This window comes from Lagenorhynchus albirostris, chromosome 8, assembly GCF_949774975.1.
Source record: "Lagenorhynchus albirostris chromosome 8, mLagAlb1.1, whole genome shotgun sequence".
Lineage (NCBI taxonomy): Eukaryota > Metazoa > Chordata > Mammalia > Artiodactyla > Delphinidae > Lagenorhynchus > Lagenorhynchus albirostris.
Window position 1 is genome coordinate 70,835,860 of NC_083102.1, and position 19,496 is coordinate 70,855,355.

The following is a 19,496-nucleotide window of genomic DNA, read 5'->3' on the forward strand; positions in this document are numbered from 1 at the left end:
CTCTTTCTTTCTCTGTCTCTCTCTCTTTCCTTCCCTGCCTCTTTCTCTGTTTCTCTCCCTCCCTCTCTCCCTCTCTTTCTTTCTTTGTAAAATGCTCTGTGATAAATACCTTATGCATTCCTATGACTGGATATCAGCCAACACTTAAAAAAAACCCCACATAAATCATGAGATGATATCTTATACGTGTCAAGGTTCACTCTAGATATAAGTATTTATTATATATTTATTACTATGATACTTAGGCATTTTGACATGAGTGCTATTTTATCATAATAAAAATATATCTAAGACAAGAGCAGTGAAGGGGAGGGTGGGCAGATGTCCTACATTGCCCTTATTAAAACAGGTAGATTTTATGTCTGACAAGCAAGGCATGAATATAGTTAAGCTCAAATGCTGGCACGGAGCTAATGGGGAGCTTTCATCAGTTTTGGAAGAGAATTTGACCCTTTATTTGAGCAGTATCTATTGTATTCCTTTTCTTGACACAATTTTCTAACATAGATGTTACATTTTCTCCATAACCCCTCATGATTCATACCCACTCCTTGTCCCCAACAATCCATCCAGAGCAACTCAGGGGAGAATATTCTTTCATGCCTGTGGTCACATGCAAACATAGCATGGTTGTGTGTGTGTGTGTGTGTGTGTGTGTATTTTTCCTTATAAAGTATCCCTGAAGGCAGCACTAAAATATAACTGTTTTGTGCACTATTAAGCAAAGTGTATATTTTCCCAAGGAAATTAATTTGAACAACAATTATACAGTTACAATCCCAAGAGTTTATATATTTTGAAGTCACACTTCATATTAGTTTATTTTAATAAGGGTATTTCTATCCATGCCTTACTTGTAAGAAGATTAATATTTTAAGGATAATTAGGTAAGGACCAGGTACCGATTTCTGCTTTTTTGCTACACCTATTTCTCCTAATGTATCTTTTCCTCCCCATCTTTTATACAACATGCATCTTTCCAGAACCTTTCCCATAGGGACCTTAGGGATAGGATCATTTAAATGATGCCAGCTCTCTTTTACGTGTAGGATCTTCTAGGAGCTGGGACACCATACTAGCATTCTTATGTGTATCATCTCCTCAAACTATAAGCACACTTCTTTTTTTACTATCAAGAAAGTTAATTTAAAAGGGCTTAAGTAAGCTGACTGAGGTGGCTAGGTTAGTAGTTGACAGAGCTGGGATTCCAGCATAGGTTGTATGACACAAAAACCTGTCCTTAACGTAAACTCAGGCTTATGATTTCAATGTTGCTTTTATCACTAAGCAGGAAACAAGGTTTCCCTAGCTTTATTTTTGCCAAAAAGTAGGAAACTTACAATAAAAAAACAAGGCAAACAAACAAAAAAAAGGAGGGTTATCTTATTTTTTAGGTATTTGTTTGGATTTGCCAGGAAGGAGAAATCCCATTTGCTGACCTTGCTTCCCAGTTCTCCACTCATTGCCCTCCATCCAGTTATTCATTTGGATGTCTTTTTATATGGACCCGATGGTGGGACTTTCAGATATCCTGTTGACTTTCCAGCAATGCAGTGTGAATGCAGTACAGAGCCAACTACAGCCAGGCCACACTTCATTCCTTTCTTCTGTGTTGTAACGTTGCCATATTATTTAGACTGGGCAAACATCTTCTCACAGGAGTTCTGAGCAAGGCTGAAGCTGAAAGTCAACTGACTTCATCAAGTTCAAGTGAAATGCAAATGTTGGCATCTCATCTATGGGTGGTTTGGAAAATGCCTTGTTTTAAGTTTTGAAAAATGGATGAGTAGAAACTTGAACTGGGCTTTCATTTAGGAAAGTAGGCATTACTGTTGTCAGGTTTAATTTCTCTCTATCCATTTGACAGCTTGTTTCCATGCAGTCTTTAATCACCAATTTAGGATTACATTTTGCCCATTAGATGGATAGTATGTCCAAAAACTTTAGCAGGCATTGAAAGGCAGTCTTAATTTTATAACAGTAAAAAGCCTCCTAGATTATTTGTCTATCTATAGAGGTTTATAAAAGAAACTTTGACTTTACCCTTAAATAGATGCTATTTCGACATGATTAGCCCAATGTAAATAGAGCCTTGTAGGTATGTATTGGGCTTCAAAAAAAAAAAAAAAAACTACTCATGCTGCAATACCGGCTTACATCATCATAGAGAATTCATATAGAGGCATTTCACTATATAATTACAAGTTGATGGTTTATAATATACAGAAAATGGCTTGTTGTTTTATTATTAGATGTGATGAAATCCTGTGTTTGGAAAAGAAACTAAATGACCATTTCAGTGGATTAATGTGTAACATTCATAAACGTTCCCAGGGCTGCTTTCATAACTTGAAGACCAAGGGAAGGACCTCGACCTTTCCCTTTCACTCTGCACTGTTAATCTAGTCAGAGATGCTTTTATTGAATGAGAAAAACAATAGTTGGACATGACTATGAGGTAAGAAAATAGGGGAAAGAAAAGTATCTGGGGAATTAGGCCATGTGAGTGGTTTGACTGATGTTGATTCCAGGAGTTCAAAAGGAGAGGGAAGCTAAATAATTTGGTTGTTTCCCAACCTTGACAAATAGTTTCATTTGACAGAATGAAATAATTAAGTCTTACTAAGGAATTTTTAATATAACTAAGTGATTTGTGGACATGAAAACCACTGATGTGTAGCAGTCTCTTTGTTACAGATTTTGGTTGCTTATAAGTTCCTGATTTTAGGGGTTTTTTCCTCTGTATCTTTCTGCTCTTTCTCTAAATATTTATGAAGACTGAGGGATTATAGTGACCCTGAAATGTCATACAGTCTGGAGTATTCCCATTCCTTCAGGCAGAATTGCATCCAGGGCTCTGCTCCCATGTCCTAAATATACTGTTACTCTCTTGCTATCAACTTAGTTGTATCAACCAGCAATAAAAACTCACTTCTAAAAAATAATTTCCTGGCATGGAATAATTGGTGTTCCACAAAGATTTATTAGCAACTATTTTGCTGCGTCCTGGAAGTGAAGACAGAGAAGGCATGTTTTTCCCCTTGAATGGCTCATAGACCTGCAAATAGATAATTTTAATCAAAGATAGTTCTACAGAAGGCATAGTTCATGTGAATTGCAAAATCTGGACTGCTGGGTAGCCTTTCCAAGAGAAGTTTCTGATGCCCTGCACACTTATTTATTTGTTTTGCGATTTTGGCCAAAGTGTCAAACCTCTTTTTCCACTAATGCTCTAATCTGCACACTTTAGAGGTTTATAGTGAGAATTACATGAGAGGATGTACTGAAAGTGCTTTGTAAACATAGTAAGAAATCCTTCCATTTAACACAGTATTTATATTCTTATATAGCACTAAGAGTTATATCTTCCCAGTTATGTTAATGCAAATGGCTTTCTGGAAGTGTAGAATATTTCTAAGACACACATTTTTCACTTGCCTCAATATTGCATCAGGCTACTTTGTTGTAAACCAAACCACGAAATTTTGTTCCAGCTCTTCCTTGCATCTTTGTATTCATCATGAAGCTGACCTTGTTTTCTCTTTGGAACAATATTATGGTTAGTTATTGAATTTTTTATTGAGGTATAATTCACACACTGTAAAATTTATTCCTTTTGCTGCACAGTTGAATGAGTTTTGACAAATGTATATCGTCATATAATTACTGCAATCAAGATATAGAACAATTCCCTCAACTTCCAAAATTCCCCTGTGTTGCTCTTTTGTAGTCAATCCATACTCCTACCTCCAACCCCTGGCAAAGTACTTGAATTTTTGACCATGTAGGGAACATAAAACGAATCACAAGTATGAGGGATGGTGTATTTTAAGAGCATGCAGACATCAGCCCTAAATGATTTAAACCATAAAATGTTCAAGCAAGAAGAGACATAAGGGATTCTTTGCCGAGGTCACAAGCTGATAGTCTATGGACTGGATCCATTCCATTGAACTGATGTCTTTGGCCTGCCTGGTGTCTTAAAAAGCATTCAAGTTTTGGGTCAATCATTTCAAATACAAATCTGGATTTCTGGCATTGCCTGAAAAATTGAAAAGTCTGGCTACACTGGGCCCACTTTTCCATGTGGCAGTTATTGTCTGGGGTTTACTCTTGGTTGTCTTTTTTAAGTATCGCTTGCACTGCTATCCAGTTTACCCAAGCAAGGGATTGAGGGGAGAAAGGGAGATGTTTATGAGTCAAGTGATCAGGAGCTCCCTGGCTTTGAGATCTTGTCTATTCTGAGACACAGTCCAAAATCACCAAGAGTTAGCAAAGAAAATAAGCATGCCTTTCCTCACTGTGCCTCTCTTCATTACCCTTAAAGAAGGAAAAACTAAAACTTTAAAAGAAAATGCACTGTCAACTGAAGATCAAGAAGGAGATTATCAGGGGGAAATCCTATTATGTAATATAAAAGGACATAAAATTACACAGTGCTCTAAAAGAAGGAAAAATAGCTCATTTGTGTTCTAGTTAAGAAAAGCCCCTAATAGTCTTGTTACACTCTCTTGCTGAGGATTTTATGTTCTGAAAGGCCAGTCTTCCTGTTTCCACTTTTCCCCACCTAAATCCAATCTTCTGTAGCAGCCAGAGAGATCATTTACAAATGCAAATCAAATCATGTCAAGGGCTTCCTAAAAACTCCCCAGTTGCTCCTTATTGTTTGTTGGATAAAATCCAAATATCTTTTCATGGCCCACAGGCTCTTGCCCCCTCACTGACCTTATCTCCGACTCCCTACCCTAACTCGCTGAGCTCCCACCACATTGGCCTTCTCTCCTGTGTGAGGAGTCTCCTTCCATCTCCTGGAATGAACTGCGAGTCACAGTTCTGTGTGGAATGTTCGACCTCCAGGTGTTCTTATGATTCGACCTTGGTATTGGAGTCTCTCTCAGCTCAAACCTCAGCTATTCAGAGCGGCCTTCCTTGCCCATCCAAACTGGACACAGACACCCACTCCTTCCCCCATTATTCCCTATCACATTTAGTTCCAATCTTCAGTTACTTATTTTTTATTTCCCCCTGAGAGACAGAATCTTGCCTGATTGACCGCTCTCTTCCCAGGTCATGGCCTATAGCAAGTGCTCAGTAAAAATTTGTTGAATGAATGAAAGAGTGGGTAACTTTCTCTAAGTAGCCGGGAGGAGGAAATTTTCAGTCTCCTTTCTGGAAGTGAACACATAATTGAGTTATTGGAATATTAGGATGTTTTGAGAGCCGAAGAAAGGATATTTTAATTGCTGGCATTGTTTTGGATAGTCATTTAGCATTATAAAAATAAACGCATTTTTATTAAGAATTCATTTGATCCCTAGATTAATTTTATATCTCTTCAGTATTGGCAAGAAAGGGTGTTTTTCAGTTTAGAGCTTTAACTTATGTGAATAATGGACCAGTACTTAGAAAATCTTTCTCTCTTGTTATTTAACTTTGCTTCTGCTGGTTATTTCCCTAAAATGCACAGAAGCAAAATGGCATGTAGTATTTTGGCTTGAGTCGGAGTTCTTCTCTAAGTAGACCTCTTGATTTGAAAGCCCTCCAAGCTCTGGTTGTTTTTGAGAACAGTTGGTACATACCTAATCTATTTGTGAATTGAGGCAGAATTTTATCATTATTTTTAAATCTAGTTTCCTTGGAGCTTAAGGGAAGGGTTTTATTTTCCAAAAGAAGTATTTTACATTTATTTAAAAGAAAAAAAAAAAAACTTATGCTATTGCCGTTCCCCAAGTAAAATCTGTCTTAAAATCTGAGGCAAAATAAAAAAGTGATGAATAGGGTTGAAGGTCATTTTGCATGGTTTAATTCAAACACTTGTGCTGAATGGTTTGTTGGCAATTTCAGAAAATCAGATGTCTATCAGAAACAGATTTACTCCTTATATACTCCGTTCTTAGTTTGATATTCCATATCTAAAGATATTTGTGGGGACATGAAGGATTTCTGTGGCTAAAGTTAAAAATATAAATGTTGGTTTCTAGAATTTTATCAAACAATGTAACTTATACAGAGATGGTCTTAAATGGGTCAATGTGTAAAGATTAGCAGCACAGCCTGTAAATATTATTTAATGAATTTTACACCATTTGCCAATAGATTATATGATGTTCAACCTGGAATTATGTTGAACATCATATAATATAACAAAGTCCAAACATTGAAGTTGTGGACTTGCTATAGTTATGACCCTAGCAGGGAGTGATAAGAATTCAAGAGTCGAGTTATAATACTCGAAGCTGTGAGCAGTTTGGATAAATTATCATGCTATCTGGTCTATAAAGTCTCCAGTGTAAGTGTGTATAGTGTGTGTGTTACAAACCCAAATGGTGATGGACCGCCTGCAGCATTCTTAGTGTTTGGTACAATTGCTGTACAGTAGCATGGAGAATACAGAGACATGCTGACAGATGAGGAAAAGCACAGATAAAAGGAGTAGAAGAAGCTGCTCAGCCATCATCTTCTTCATCTCAGCTGGGTTCCCCACCAAAGTAACTCACCTGGTGTCAGACGAATGACACACAGTGTGCTTTACAGATGGGGCCTCAGCCGAGACTCACACAGGCTTACACATTTATCTGTCACACAGATGTTTCTTCTTGTGTTTTCTAGCCAGCAAGGCAACAGCTCAGCTTTGCTGGGGGATCACCTCCAGATGTTCAACCAGAGAGAGACCCTGCCACCCCACTGAGAGTAAGCAGACAGCTCCTCCCTGCAGCTGGGGCCACTCAGCAACAGTACAAATTAGAAAAGGGTTTGCTCATACCTTCTTTGTAATGGTCACATTTGTAGTTCAAAAACACATAGAAGACAACATAGTCCAAACACTGGATTTCCTAGTAAATAGTCAGAAACTTACAAATAACAACAAGTAGCTTTTCACTTTAAAAATCTGAAATAAGTCAAACCCGGCAGGCAGGTTTTCTGTGACTTTTGTTTGCAGATCTTCTTGATGTTTATTGCTGATTTTTCCACTCCGGCAAATTTGACTGTTTAAATAAAAACAGCTTGAGTCAAATATCTAAAAAAAATAAGTGTAGGTTAACTCCCTCTGTGCATTTATATTTTGCAAACCGGTCTCCAGGAGATCCCATTTATTTCTTTTGTATTTTTTGAAACTTCACAAAGAGCATGTTTTATTCCATAAATGGTGAAAAAGTAGTAGTTATTATTCAAGTGGATACTGGCATTCGCCTCATAACCTGGGGGAAAAAAACGTGTCAAAGCTTTGTTGCTAAGCACTAATTAAGTTTTCAGATATTTATGAAGACAAGTGAGAGAGAAACAAGGATAAATCCTAGATTTTAGACTCGTGCCACTGGGTAATGCTGTTTACTCAGATGAGAAAAATTAGGTGATCAATACATTTGGGTGCAATGGGAATAAAGGTTATCTTTGAGCTACTTAAAGTTTCTGATGCCTGTTGGATATTTTAGGTCTAAGTGATGACGTTAGGTAAGCAGCTGAATATGCAAGTTTGGAGCTCAGGGGAGACATTGGAATTGTTTATATGAATTCAGTTGTCATTGGAATATAGCCGTTTGAGAGGAGAATGCAGAGTGGAAGGGTATAAAAAGCTCTAGGTGTCTTCTCTTCTCTGTAGATGACTCGGCTTTTACTTGGGCATGAAATTCCTTCTCTATAAAATAAGGATTTGAAGAATGTTATTAGAAAATTTCCAATTCCAACATTTTATATCTATATGATCTCCACTCATAAGTCACAGTTTTGTGTCAAGGAGCATTTCTTTTACAAACCCGTAAGGAGTTCTGCCCTTGGAAGAGATCATTTTGCCGTCTGGCCTTCTTGTCCAGTTATCATAGCATTATCCATTCTGGCACTTTTCTCCCTCGTGTTTCCTTTAGTCCAGCAGAAGTGTAGATGAATCCAGAGGCACCGGAACAAACAGTATCGTTTCTGTGTTGTACACTGGAAATTGTTATACACACTTTCATGTATGTCGCTATGTCAGTGCGGCGGTAAATACCAAATGTGATTCATGGACTAAATGCTGTGATTTCTGGGCACTCCGGTGACCTCAGAAATACATTAACAGATCGGATTTTCTGTTAAAGGTTTTCTGTTAAAATGTACCTATGATTTATTCTGTAACCACTCAGCATTTTGTCAGTATTAAAGATTTTCTTTGACGTATTTGCTATCTGTAGGAAATTATATTTCAGTAAATTCACATATATCTTGTCTGGTCTTTGACTGCACCACTGTTAGTAATATCAGTCTCTTACTTTCAAAGATGCTATGATTTTGTCATGTTTTCTTTTCTAAAATGCTTCATCCTGACTGCACCTGTTAATATCCTATTTCAAGTGCCACTGGATTTGGTATTTATGCAGTCATTATTGACTTTAACGAGAGAGATTTCAGTCAAATAGTGTGGATGAAAGCCTAGTTGGCGAGAACTCTAAAGAGAATGAGACAAGAGAAATGAAGACAATGAAGAGAAATAACTCAAGAAGTTTTACTGTGAAGGAAGGTACATAATGGGTTTGGGGATGGGGGTGGTCAAGGGAGGTTTCATTTAAAATGGATGATAAGACTGAAGGTGTCCAAGTGAAAGTACTGCAGCAGAGAATGGAAATGAGTGATAGAGGACAGAGTGGATAACTGCAGGAATGGATAGGACCCAGGGCATTAAGCTGAGGGGTTGACTAAGATAGGGCTGCAGACCTTTCTTTCACGGTAACAGGAGGAAGAGTGAGTGGGGAGGCTTGGTAGAAGAATGTTGAGTTTCTCTAGTGACGCTTCTATTTGCTCACCAAAATAAGAAGCAAAGGTAGCAGGAGTGAGGAAGAGGTCTGGATATTAGAGGTTTGAGGAGAGAGGAAGTAATTTGAAATAGTCATTGAAAGAGTGGGAGAAAATTAACTAGAGAAATGTACTAGGATTTCCAGGCAGCACTGAGGGTCCGTTTGAGGGTTATGATCACAAATTTGAAGAAAAACACTCAGCATGACTGTAATTTGTTTATTTGTTTCCTAGCTTATTCAGCTGCTTGGGTTTGGCAGGGATTTAGTATTAACCAAGGTTAGAAGTCTCACTTATACAGTAAAATCCATATTGAAAAGGGCAGGGGAGTTGAAGATAATAAGCGAGTGATTTTTATCCATGGAGAATGGAACCTAGTCCCTCAAGGAAGGAAGTCGGGGAACGAGGGCGGTGGCGGTGATGGGCAGTGAGAATGTGGTAGGCTCGGGAGCTTGGAAGACCCTCCAGCGGTGAGGAATGATTGGGGTCAGAATATTCTGAGGGTGAGCCAGAAGAAAGAAATGATGTTTGAAATTGAGGTTTAGGAGAGTGTACAGTTACCAACGAAGACCAGGTCATTGGGAGCTGAGGTAGGGTGGAGGACAAGACCATTGGAGGTTAGGAGGTCAAGGCAGTGAGAGGCCACGCTGGAACTGAAGCTGAGGAGAGAAATAGCAACAGGAACGTCTTTTTACTTAGCGGGTGGCATCTGTAACTTCCTCTTGGTTATTAAATACTCCCTGTAGTCAAACATCCAGAAGCCGGATAAGATGCGGAGTCACTCACAGGAAGCAGGAACTTTTTTTTTTTTTTTTTTTTTTTTTTTTTTTGCTGTACGAGGGCCTCTCACTGTTGTGGCGTCTCCCGTTGCGGAGCGCAGGCTCCGGACGCGCAGGCTCAGCGGCCATGGCTCACGGGCCCAGCCGCTCCGCGGCATGTGGGATCCTCCCGGACCAGGGTACGAACCCGTGTCCCCTGCATCGGCAGGCGGACTCTCAACCACTGCGCCACCAGGGAAGCCCAGCAGGAACTTTTGACGTGGCATTTCCTGGACACTGGTCATGTGCTCTCTGGCTGACCTTTCATGAATGGCCTTTAGTTCCAGTCCTGTGGCCACACATCCCATAGAGTTTTTTTTCTTTTGCCCTCACAGAGGCTCTTATGGGCAGGATTGTTTGACCACCTTGTGGAGGCATCTCTGACCCACCGGTATCCTTGGCCCATCAGCTCTGATGAGCTATAGCTCCCGTGAACGTTTCCAGAGAAGCTTTGGTAGCAAGAGGGGGACTTTCTACAGCTCAGTACATCCATCCATAAGATGAATTGCAGCAGTCTTCTGGCAGATAGTCTTTCTGAGGGGCTCTTGCAGCCTCCTTCACCTGACTAGTACTTTTTCTAAGTAAATCTCTTCTCCCCACAAAATCCTCTAACCTGCTCTTGTATGTCATCCTAGGTTAGTGATGGAGGTCAAAGTTGCAGGCCTGGCTGATGACCTCTCTGTCTCTCTCTCTCTTTCTTTCTCTCTCTCTCTCTTTCTCTGTCTCTCTCTCTCTCTGAGAAAATGAGTGGGTGTTTGTCACCGAATGTTCTTATCTCTGGTGTCCCAGCTAAAACTGGAGCTTTTCAGTTAAAACCCTGCTCGTTTTCTGTGGTGTTAGATGTTTTTTTCCCCTAGCCAATTAAATGGAATTTTACAATTGTGTAGTCAGAGTCCAGGAATGTTACATTGTCTCTTTCCTCCAAAATCTCAGCAGTGTTCAAGTTATTATGTATTTAAGACAAGAAGAGCTGATAAGTGTTCACGATTGGTACAAAAGTCCTGCAGATAGTTTCCTAAAAAGTACCTAAAAACATTTAAAGCATGGTGGGATGAATGTTCTCCTTATACTAACTGTCCAGGAACAATAGACGTTAGATTGTAGGCACGAAGGAAATTAATATTTAAGTTTACCTTCTTCATTTTGATATGAGCTTTGGTATGTATTCTCTTCGCTTGATCATGTCTAGTTTAGGATAAGTGATGTTTAGGTCTTATATATGGCTTATCCTAAGTTATATTTTATTTCTCTAGAAGCTTATTCACGACCCAAACATGTTATAAACTGTGCTACCCTCTCCAAAATCGTCTTCCAGCTTTCTCTCTCTGTCTTCCTGTGCTCAAACCCCACTGGCCTTTCAATGGCTCAAACGCATGGGGCTCCTCTTTCAGTCCACACACTGTGCCTTCTGCCAGAAGTGCTCCTGATTTCCACTCCTTACACACACCCAACGACTCCTGTCCATCCTTCATCTTTCATGTCTCAGCCTAAACATAGACCTTCCTCAGTGAAACCTTCCTTCATACTCCACACTTCCCCTCCTATACCAACTAGTGTGTTGTTTTCTTTTAACACCCTGTGTTTGTTTTTTTTCATTTACCACGCTTGAAAAGAAGAACAAATTTATGTATCTATTTGGTGCCTTTCTAACACTCTAAACTATAAGCTCCATGAGGGCAGGGCAGTGGCTGTTTTCCCAGTGCCTAGCAGGGTGTCTTGAACATAGTTGGCACTCAGTAAATATTTGTTGAACAAATGAATGAAAACTCCCAGGATAATTCTACTACAGTGAAATTGAAAGGCTTTGTCAGCGTATGCAGGGCATTGGAGGAATGATCTGAGAGGTTAGAGACACCCTGCAAAGTTTGAGTTCTTATGTATTCTAACTCTACAGTATGTGTTTAGTTTTAAAAACATAGTTAGGTGTGAGTGGGAGGTAAATTTGAATTTTTCATAGAAAAATCTGTATTCATGATTTTTGTGCTGGTATTCTAACCGTGCTGCTCATTATAATAATTGGTGTGTTGCTTACATGGGCACTGACTCAGCAGAAAATTCTAACCACTCCTGAAAACACAGTTCAAGATCTGCAGATGATCAGTCAATAGGGTCCTTGTCAAATAAAACAAAAAGCCTACACGAGATGGAATCATCTTGAGAATTTTTCCCCATATACTGAGCTTTTATACTATGGCATTTTGCTATTGTTTAAGATAGGTGTGTTGTCGATTATTTTTTTTAATGATAATTCATACACTTCTGAAGATTAAGTCTGATTTAATTTACAAAATAAAAGGTCTAAATAATAATTTTCAAATTAAAAAGAATTCCTTGTCTCTCTCCTGTTATTTAATTTACATTTGGATATGTTTATAAAACATTTTTAGTGCTGTCAATTTTTTTTTAATTCCACATCTTTTTAAAGTTCAGGATTTCAAAATCAGTATATCCATGTTTTAGAAGTATATATGAAGGTCTTTTATCATTTGACCATTTAGGTATAGGAAAATTAATAGGCAAGAAGAACCCTTAGCATTTGTGCTTCTGCCTTTTACAGTGGTTGCCATTTGGTGGAAAATGAGATTGTGAAAGTTTTGTGGTTTCCATAGAAAAAGTTTATTATTTACTTTTTTCCAAAAGAGTGATGTAGTTTTAAAAACCACTTAAAGACTTCATTCCCTGTCTAGGACACCAATACAATATGGAATTGATGGGACTGCTTCAGATTTAGTACTACTGAGGAAGTTTGTTGCATACAAATTCATTCTGAAAGGAATGTTCAGAGATTAGACATCAGAGTGTACTGAAGTAGAGTCATAAGAAATCAAAGTGTTTATTGCTGCTCTGTTACCACCAAGAACTATTGAATTTTGAACCCCTGAACACTCTCTTCTAGCTGCTTTCGAAATCTATTGAACAACTGAAGCAACCAGGCAGTCACCTCGAGGAAGCGGAGGAAGAGCTTCAGGGGGACCAGGCGATGCAGGAAGACAGAGCGCCCTCTAGTGGCAACAGCACTAGGAGTGACAGCAGTGCTTGTGTGGATGACGCATTGGGACAAGTTGGGGCTGTGAAGGTCAAGGAGGAACCAGTGGACAGTGATGAAGATGCTCAGATCCAGGAAATGGAATCTGGGGAGCAGGCTGCTTTTATGCAACAGGTAATAGGCAAAGATTTAGCTCCAGGATTTGTAATTAAAGTCATTATCTGAATATGAAATGCATTGCAGGCTTTGGTAAATGGATATAATTTCCTATCCTATTATATCTCTGAATGATTTGACTTTAGTGTTTAAGGATTCTAATGCAGATATATCTATATATAGATCTTTCTATATACTGATCTCTATATAGATATCAAGGTTTCATTGAAACTCTACTGGTAAGGAAATACCTGTTACACTAAAATTATACTACATCAGTATCCAAGTAATAGGGTTTTAATTCATCCCAAAGCCTGCCCCACCAGTTACTTCTAAGGAAAACGAAATCACTGTTGTTTTTAGTTTATCTGTTGAGATCAGTGACTGCTGGATATAGTTTCCCAGTCTGGTCAATGAAACATTCTATTAGTTCTTGATTTTTTTGATATGCAGAATTCAATTTTCACATTGTTGTACATAATGTATCATACTACAGTCTTGAACCCTGTTAAAGGTAGTCAGCCCTTCCTTCCTCTCTCTTTTTTTGTTAAGTGAAATGTTCTGGTTACTATGCCAGTAGTCCTAGGTTATTGTATAGATTGCAACTGAAAATTTTAGGAATAGAGGTGGTTTTAAATATATAGATGCAAAGTACAGCACAGCACTATTTTAAATATTACATTATGTCTCACCTAGTACTGCTCATTTCATTTTTATCCTGTGTTATTTGATGACATTGTTTATTGAAAAAGATCAAATGAAGCAGATGCAAATGTTGGCAAGAAGTAATGTGCAGCATTATGGTCCAATCAGATACTGTATTGTATCTACAGTTGTGGAAAACATAGTAACGGTGTGATTATTATCTGATATGAAGTCAAAATCGTGTTTAAAAGAAGAAGGTGTATCATGTTTGATAATCATTGTCACTCGGATCTCTTTAATATAATTCCATAATGACATGGCATATACCATACTATTTTGGCAAATAAAAAATTAGGAAAGTTAGGTTTAACAAAAGAATCTACTTGTACATAATGCACCTTCAGAAGGACTATGTCCTTTGATGTTATGAAATGCAAACAACTTTGAAGGCAACAGTAGACTGTTTATTTAAGTCAGTTCTTTGTCAGGTTCCTGCTGTTCTACAGAAAACTGATTCTATGAGGCCGAACAGGAAATGCCTTGTGGAAACAGGAAGTCCAAGTGATTCATGTACTGAGGAATGTAGGGAAAAAAAAAAAAACGGAGGATAGTGTTTTACTCTCTCTGTTTTTAAAGGGCACTCTATGAATTGATTTATTGTCTAAGAAAATAACACCACAAGTAGGGAAATTGTTAAGGAAGCTTTTCACTGGAACATTTCCTTCATACTCCCTTTTGATATGTTTACCTTGTTTTATAGGTTTACTTTTGTTAAGCTAGTTAAAGATTCGTTGTATTAAGACCCCTTTAATATGGATAATCCAAATTGACCTAGAATCTTTGTGAGGTTTTTTTCTATTAAAATATTTATATTTCTAAATCCAAGGCATTTTAAGGTGTAGTATCCTGTTTCAAAGGAGATATAGCAGTTTTGCCAAATGTAGACCTTGTACAACTGTATGTTACTGGCACGTGTTGTTTACATTTTGCTGTGACATTTTAAAATATTTCTTAAAAAAGCTTACTGCTAAAGATACATTATCCTTTTTTAAAAAGTCTCCATTCAAATTAAATTAACATAACTAGAAGTTAGAAAGTTTAAAACATTTCCATATAATGAAAGTCCTGATAATTTGACAAATAGCTGTAATAGGCAACACTTCCTACTACCAACATATTTTGGTTAGTATATTCCTTCAGATTAAAATGACTTTTTGTCAGTTGTTTTGCATTAAAAATATGACATTCCTAAGATAAAATTGTTTATTTTTCCCATCTCATAAATATACATTTTCTTTAAAGTCTTTTTTCAATCTCATAAAAAAGGGATAGTGCATCTTTTAAAATACATTTTATTTGGGGAGGAACATGTGGCTGAGCAGGCTTTTGTATAATATTACTGCAAAGATATGTAATCACAAACAAAAAAAAAACCCTATTTTTTATAATGTCATTTGAGAGAGCTTCATCAGTACAGTTGGTGGACGTTAATTGTTTGAATTTGATAGTCTTTGAATTTAATCAAGAAACTACCTGGAACCAGTGAAAAGGAAAGCTGGACTTAAATAATCTTAGAGCTAATTGATAAATGTCTCTTTTAAAATCTACTGTATTTATTATAATTTACACCCTTGAAGGTGATCTCTTGTTTTGTGTTGTAAATATATTGTTTGTATGTTTCTCTTCTTGCCTTCTGTTATAAGTCTCTTCCTTTCTCAAATAAAGTTTTTTTTAAAAGATCCCCTTTCATACATATGGCTTTGTGTAAACTTGATATATTTAATCGAATTTGAAGCTCATGCACTAGGTCTCATATACCAAAATATATTGCCATTCTTTGTTGAAACAAGAAAATAAAGATCTTTCGAGCAGTTACTTCTAATGCCATTAAAAATAATAAATTCAGCAATAGTGACTTTAACCTGTTTACATCAGCCATTGTCACATAGCAAACACATGTAAAATTTGTTGCAGTTTTATTTTCCCCGCGTGGCCTTTTTCGTATGTTATCATCTTTGATGTCAACTTCTAAATATAAAATTTTATATAAATAGATATCAGTTCCTAACTTTGCTCAACTTAAAAAATTATTTTTAAAAAGGTTAATATAATCCCTTGAATATGTCAAGCACTCAATAAAATATTAAAATGAATAATTTTCTGTGTATCATAATAGTTATATCTATTACAGTAAGGACCTGACCTACAAGTATAAAGTGACAGTACATAAATTTAAAGAGAAAAGAGTAATTAAATGACCTCCCCTTATATGGAAACAATTATTATAATAGTAGTGTGAAGAATAAGGAGCCTGACTCAAGTGAAGGGAACCGGACCATATACATCCAAGGGTTCCTTTTCCTTTTCTGGTCAGTTGCAAGCAAAACTTACTAGTCAGTACTTCATAATGTGTTACTGTGTATTTGGTTCAATAGGTTAAAAATATTTGTTTTATATTCTTTGATTCTCTTTAAACTTCAATAGTGTCACATGAGGTAAAGCTACTCTAATTCTGGAGCTAATATCATTGAGTATTATGAAATGGATTATCATTCCATAGTGCTGTAAACTAGATAATTTGGTCAGAATTGTGGAAATACCATTGATGCTAGTCATAATTTCCTGAAAATTGCCTTTGGACGGTAAAATTACAAAATTAACTTGGTACTAGAGATCCTCAAAAAAGAGTTGGAAGAATCAATTAGATAATGATTTTATACTGTGTGTCTGATTTCCAAAATGTACAGGGACTGATAACTGCATCAATATTAGAAACTTCTTCTTCAGAAAAATAGTTTTTGCCAGGACCTGAAATGAATAACCATTAGATTTCCTCTTCTGATAGTCAAGAGCTGCCTTCTCCCTGGTGAAGGTGGCTGCTGAAATGGAGACTGCTACTTTTCATAGTTCTAAGAAAGACAGTTTTTAAGAAATTTTTATGTTGCTTCATACTTCTTTTTTTCTAAAGTATGTTAAAAAGGAATTCAGACGCTAAACATTTTCTTGAAGCCTGGTACTCAACGGATATATAGGAGGACAACAGCATTTTTTTAAATTTGGCATTCCTTTGTGATTTTTTTTCCACTAATGGAAATATACAATTGTGGGTGTATAATTATGGGTGAACAATGATAAGTAATCCAGGTGTACAAATTATAAGCATTTATAATCAGGGACTTAGAGATACTAGAGAAGGAGTTTGAGAGGTAGATTACCATCCCCTTTATTATTGATCATTCCTCCAACTGGATTTTAAAGGGAAGGTAAGGGGTGGGTGTGTGCAGGCAATCAAAGAAGTCAGGCAAATGAAGCAAGATATTGGGAGTGTGACTTTACAGAACTAATCTATCTAGGTTTTAAAAGGTCTCTATTCTCATTTAAAGTAACTTCTTTAAGGCTTATAAACTGTAGGGTGTAGAAAATGCAACTTTGGGGGACCATCTTGATTTACAAAAAGACTTTTAACTATTGCAAATATGTAATGTACTAGGTATTGTTATAAGCACTTTACATCTTTTAAAGCATTAGTCCTCACAACAACCTTACAGGGTAGATATTATTGTCTCATTGTAGAGATGAGGGCGCTGGGGCCCAGAGAAGTCAAATCAGGTCAAGGTCACCCAGTTAGTGACAGTCTAGCTCCAGTTTGAAGCCCTTGTTCTCAGCCTCTACCACTGAGCTGTATTTGTGCAACAGTTCTTCTTACATGTCCAAGTCTCGCTCTCTCTCTTTGCATTTCCAAACTGTTTTGAATCCATTTTCTCTTTCAGTCATTGCTGTAAGTTAGGAGATCAGGACTCTTTTTTTATTCTAATTCACAGATGAGCAATCTAATTCTTGTACATTATGTTCAACTGTTTAGAATCATGAGAATTTGTGAGTCCCTTTTTTTCTGACCAGAGCCAGTCCTGAGATGGGGTGAAACAGTGACTGCACTTGGAATTAACTTTTGGGGAGAGTGAAAGAGACAAGATTTCAACCAGCTCACAGCTCTCCCTTGCCACTTCTTACCTTCATTCCCCAGCGAAGGGGAGGAGACTTCAATTTCTAAGCAGTCAGGACACTTGCCTTTAAAAACTTTTTTGACGTATCAAGGATGCACTTGATAGTCACTTTGACATAAAATAGTCTGTATATAGTATTGTAAAAAAAATAAATAAATAAGGATGTTTGTCTTGAGTTCTAGACCTCCTAAGTGGTTTTCCTATTGAAAAGTGCATAAAAATTGTCTTGAGGGAAGATGTTGACAATTGAGATTCCTGACCACACCCTGCAGAGGTTCTGATCCTGTTGTACTGACTGGGAGCCCAGCAATCTACATTTTTCAAGCCCTTTGGGAGAGTCTGATTCAGAAACAGTGCTCTGGAGATGGCCAAGGGCCCTAAACCACTTCTCAAAATATGTCTTGATTTTTAATAGTTTTTACCTAAGATTCTTTGATTCTCTGATTCATTGTTTTCGTAAGACTGTCTTGTGTTTCTTGTATATTTCACCTGCATGTTAATTATAGATCAAGTATAGTTGTAGTATAAATATAGGTTACTGTATTTACTGCTATTACTTCTTTGATAGTGTTTGTCTGTTTTGCTTCTCTCTTCTAATAGAATAATTTCCTAGTCTATTATGGAGTTTGCCAAGACGTGGCAAATTATTTTTCCTCAGAATTTCTGAGCTACTGTGGTATGTTGTTTTTTGTTTTTGTGTTTTTTATTGAGATAAAACTCATATAACATAAAATGCACCATTTTATCCATTTTAAAGTGTACAATTCAGTGGGTTTTGGTATTTTCACGATGATGCGCAGCCATCACTACTTCCTAATTCCACAACATTTTCATCAGCTCAAAGAAATTCTGTACCAGTTAAGTGTGGACACTCTTCATCCCCCACTCCTCCAACCCCTGGCAGCCACTAGTCTACTTTATGTTCCTATGGATTTTCCTTTTGTGGACATTTTCATATAAATGAAATCATACATTATGTGGCCTTTTATGTGTCTGTGTCTGGCTTCTTTGACTTTGCGTAATATTTTCAGGTTCCTCCACATTACAGCGTGTATTAGTACTTCTTATGACTGGACAATATTCTGTTGTATGAATATACTATGTTTTGTTTATCCATTCATCAGCTGATGGACATTTGGGTGGTTTTCACTTTTTGTGTATTACGAGTAATGCTGCTCTGAAAATTCGTGTACAGATTTTTATTTTAACATGTTTTAAGTGTTTTGGGGTATATAGCTAAGAGTGAAATTGCTGGGTTATCTGGTAAGTCTGTTTAAGTTTTGAAGAACTGCTAAATTGTTTTCCACGGTGGCTGTTATATTCCCACCAGCAATCTATGAGGCGTTCCAGTTTCTCCACATCTTCTCTAACACTTGTTATTTTCCTTTTTTTTTTCTTAAATTGTTGCCATCCTAGTGGATGTGAAATGATCATTGTTGTTTTGATTTCTGTTTCGCTAATGACTAATGATGTTGAACATTTTTTTCATTTATTTATTGGATATTTGCTGATATTTGCTTATCTTCTTTAGAGAACTGTCTATTCAGGTCTCTTGCCCATTATTTAATTGGCTTGTTTGTCTTTTTTACTGTTGAGTTGTCAGAGATTTTAAATATATTCTGGATACTAGACCGTTATCAGCTATATGAGTTGCAAGTATCTTCTCCCATCCCGTGGGTTGTCTTTTCATCTTCTTGATAGTGTCCTTTGATGCACAAACATTTTTAATTTTGTTGAAGTCTATTCATCTATTTTTTCTTTTGTTTTGAATATGTTTGCTTAATCCAGTGTCACAATCCAGTGCACCTATGTTTCCTTCCAAGTATTTTATAATTTTATAACTTACTTTTAGGTCTTTGATCTGTTTTGAGTTATGTACATTTTAAAATATTCCTCCATGCTTTTGTGTTATTTTTAAAGAGATAAGAACTTACTGATTAACGAACTCCACTTGCTCATCCATCATCTTCATTTTCCTCATTCCTAGTTGATTTTGGTCTTGCTTTTCCACCGTTCCTGATGTTGTCTCTTGTTGCCTTCTAGCTTTTGATGCTGCTTCTTTTTTTTTTCTTCTCAATTAAATGCTACAATCTTGATGTTTAATATAGCTAATATAAACTGAGG

The 19,496-nt window shown here is 37.0% G+C and overlaps 1 protein-coding gene across 4 annotated transcripts in view; it reads left to right on the top strand.

The window, feature by feature from the left end:
• The window catches only part of HDAC9 (histone deacetylase 9), a 586,393-nt gene that overhangs the window by 175,308 nt on the left and 391,589 nt on the right, over window positions 1-19,496 (top strand). For 3 of the 4 annotated variants that reach the window (XM_060157124.1, XM_060157125.1, XM_060157123.1), the window contains one exon: window positions 12,478-15,107. In XM_060157124.1, the coding sequence (XP_060013107.1) occupies window positions 12,478-12,792 (315 nt within the window). In that variant the 3' untranslated portion in view covers window positions 12,793-15,107. Of the gene's footprint in view, window positions 1-12,477; window positions 15,108-19,496 lie in introns of those variants that run through there. The other variant, XM_060157126.1, reaches the window with a different exon arrangement.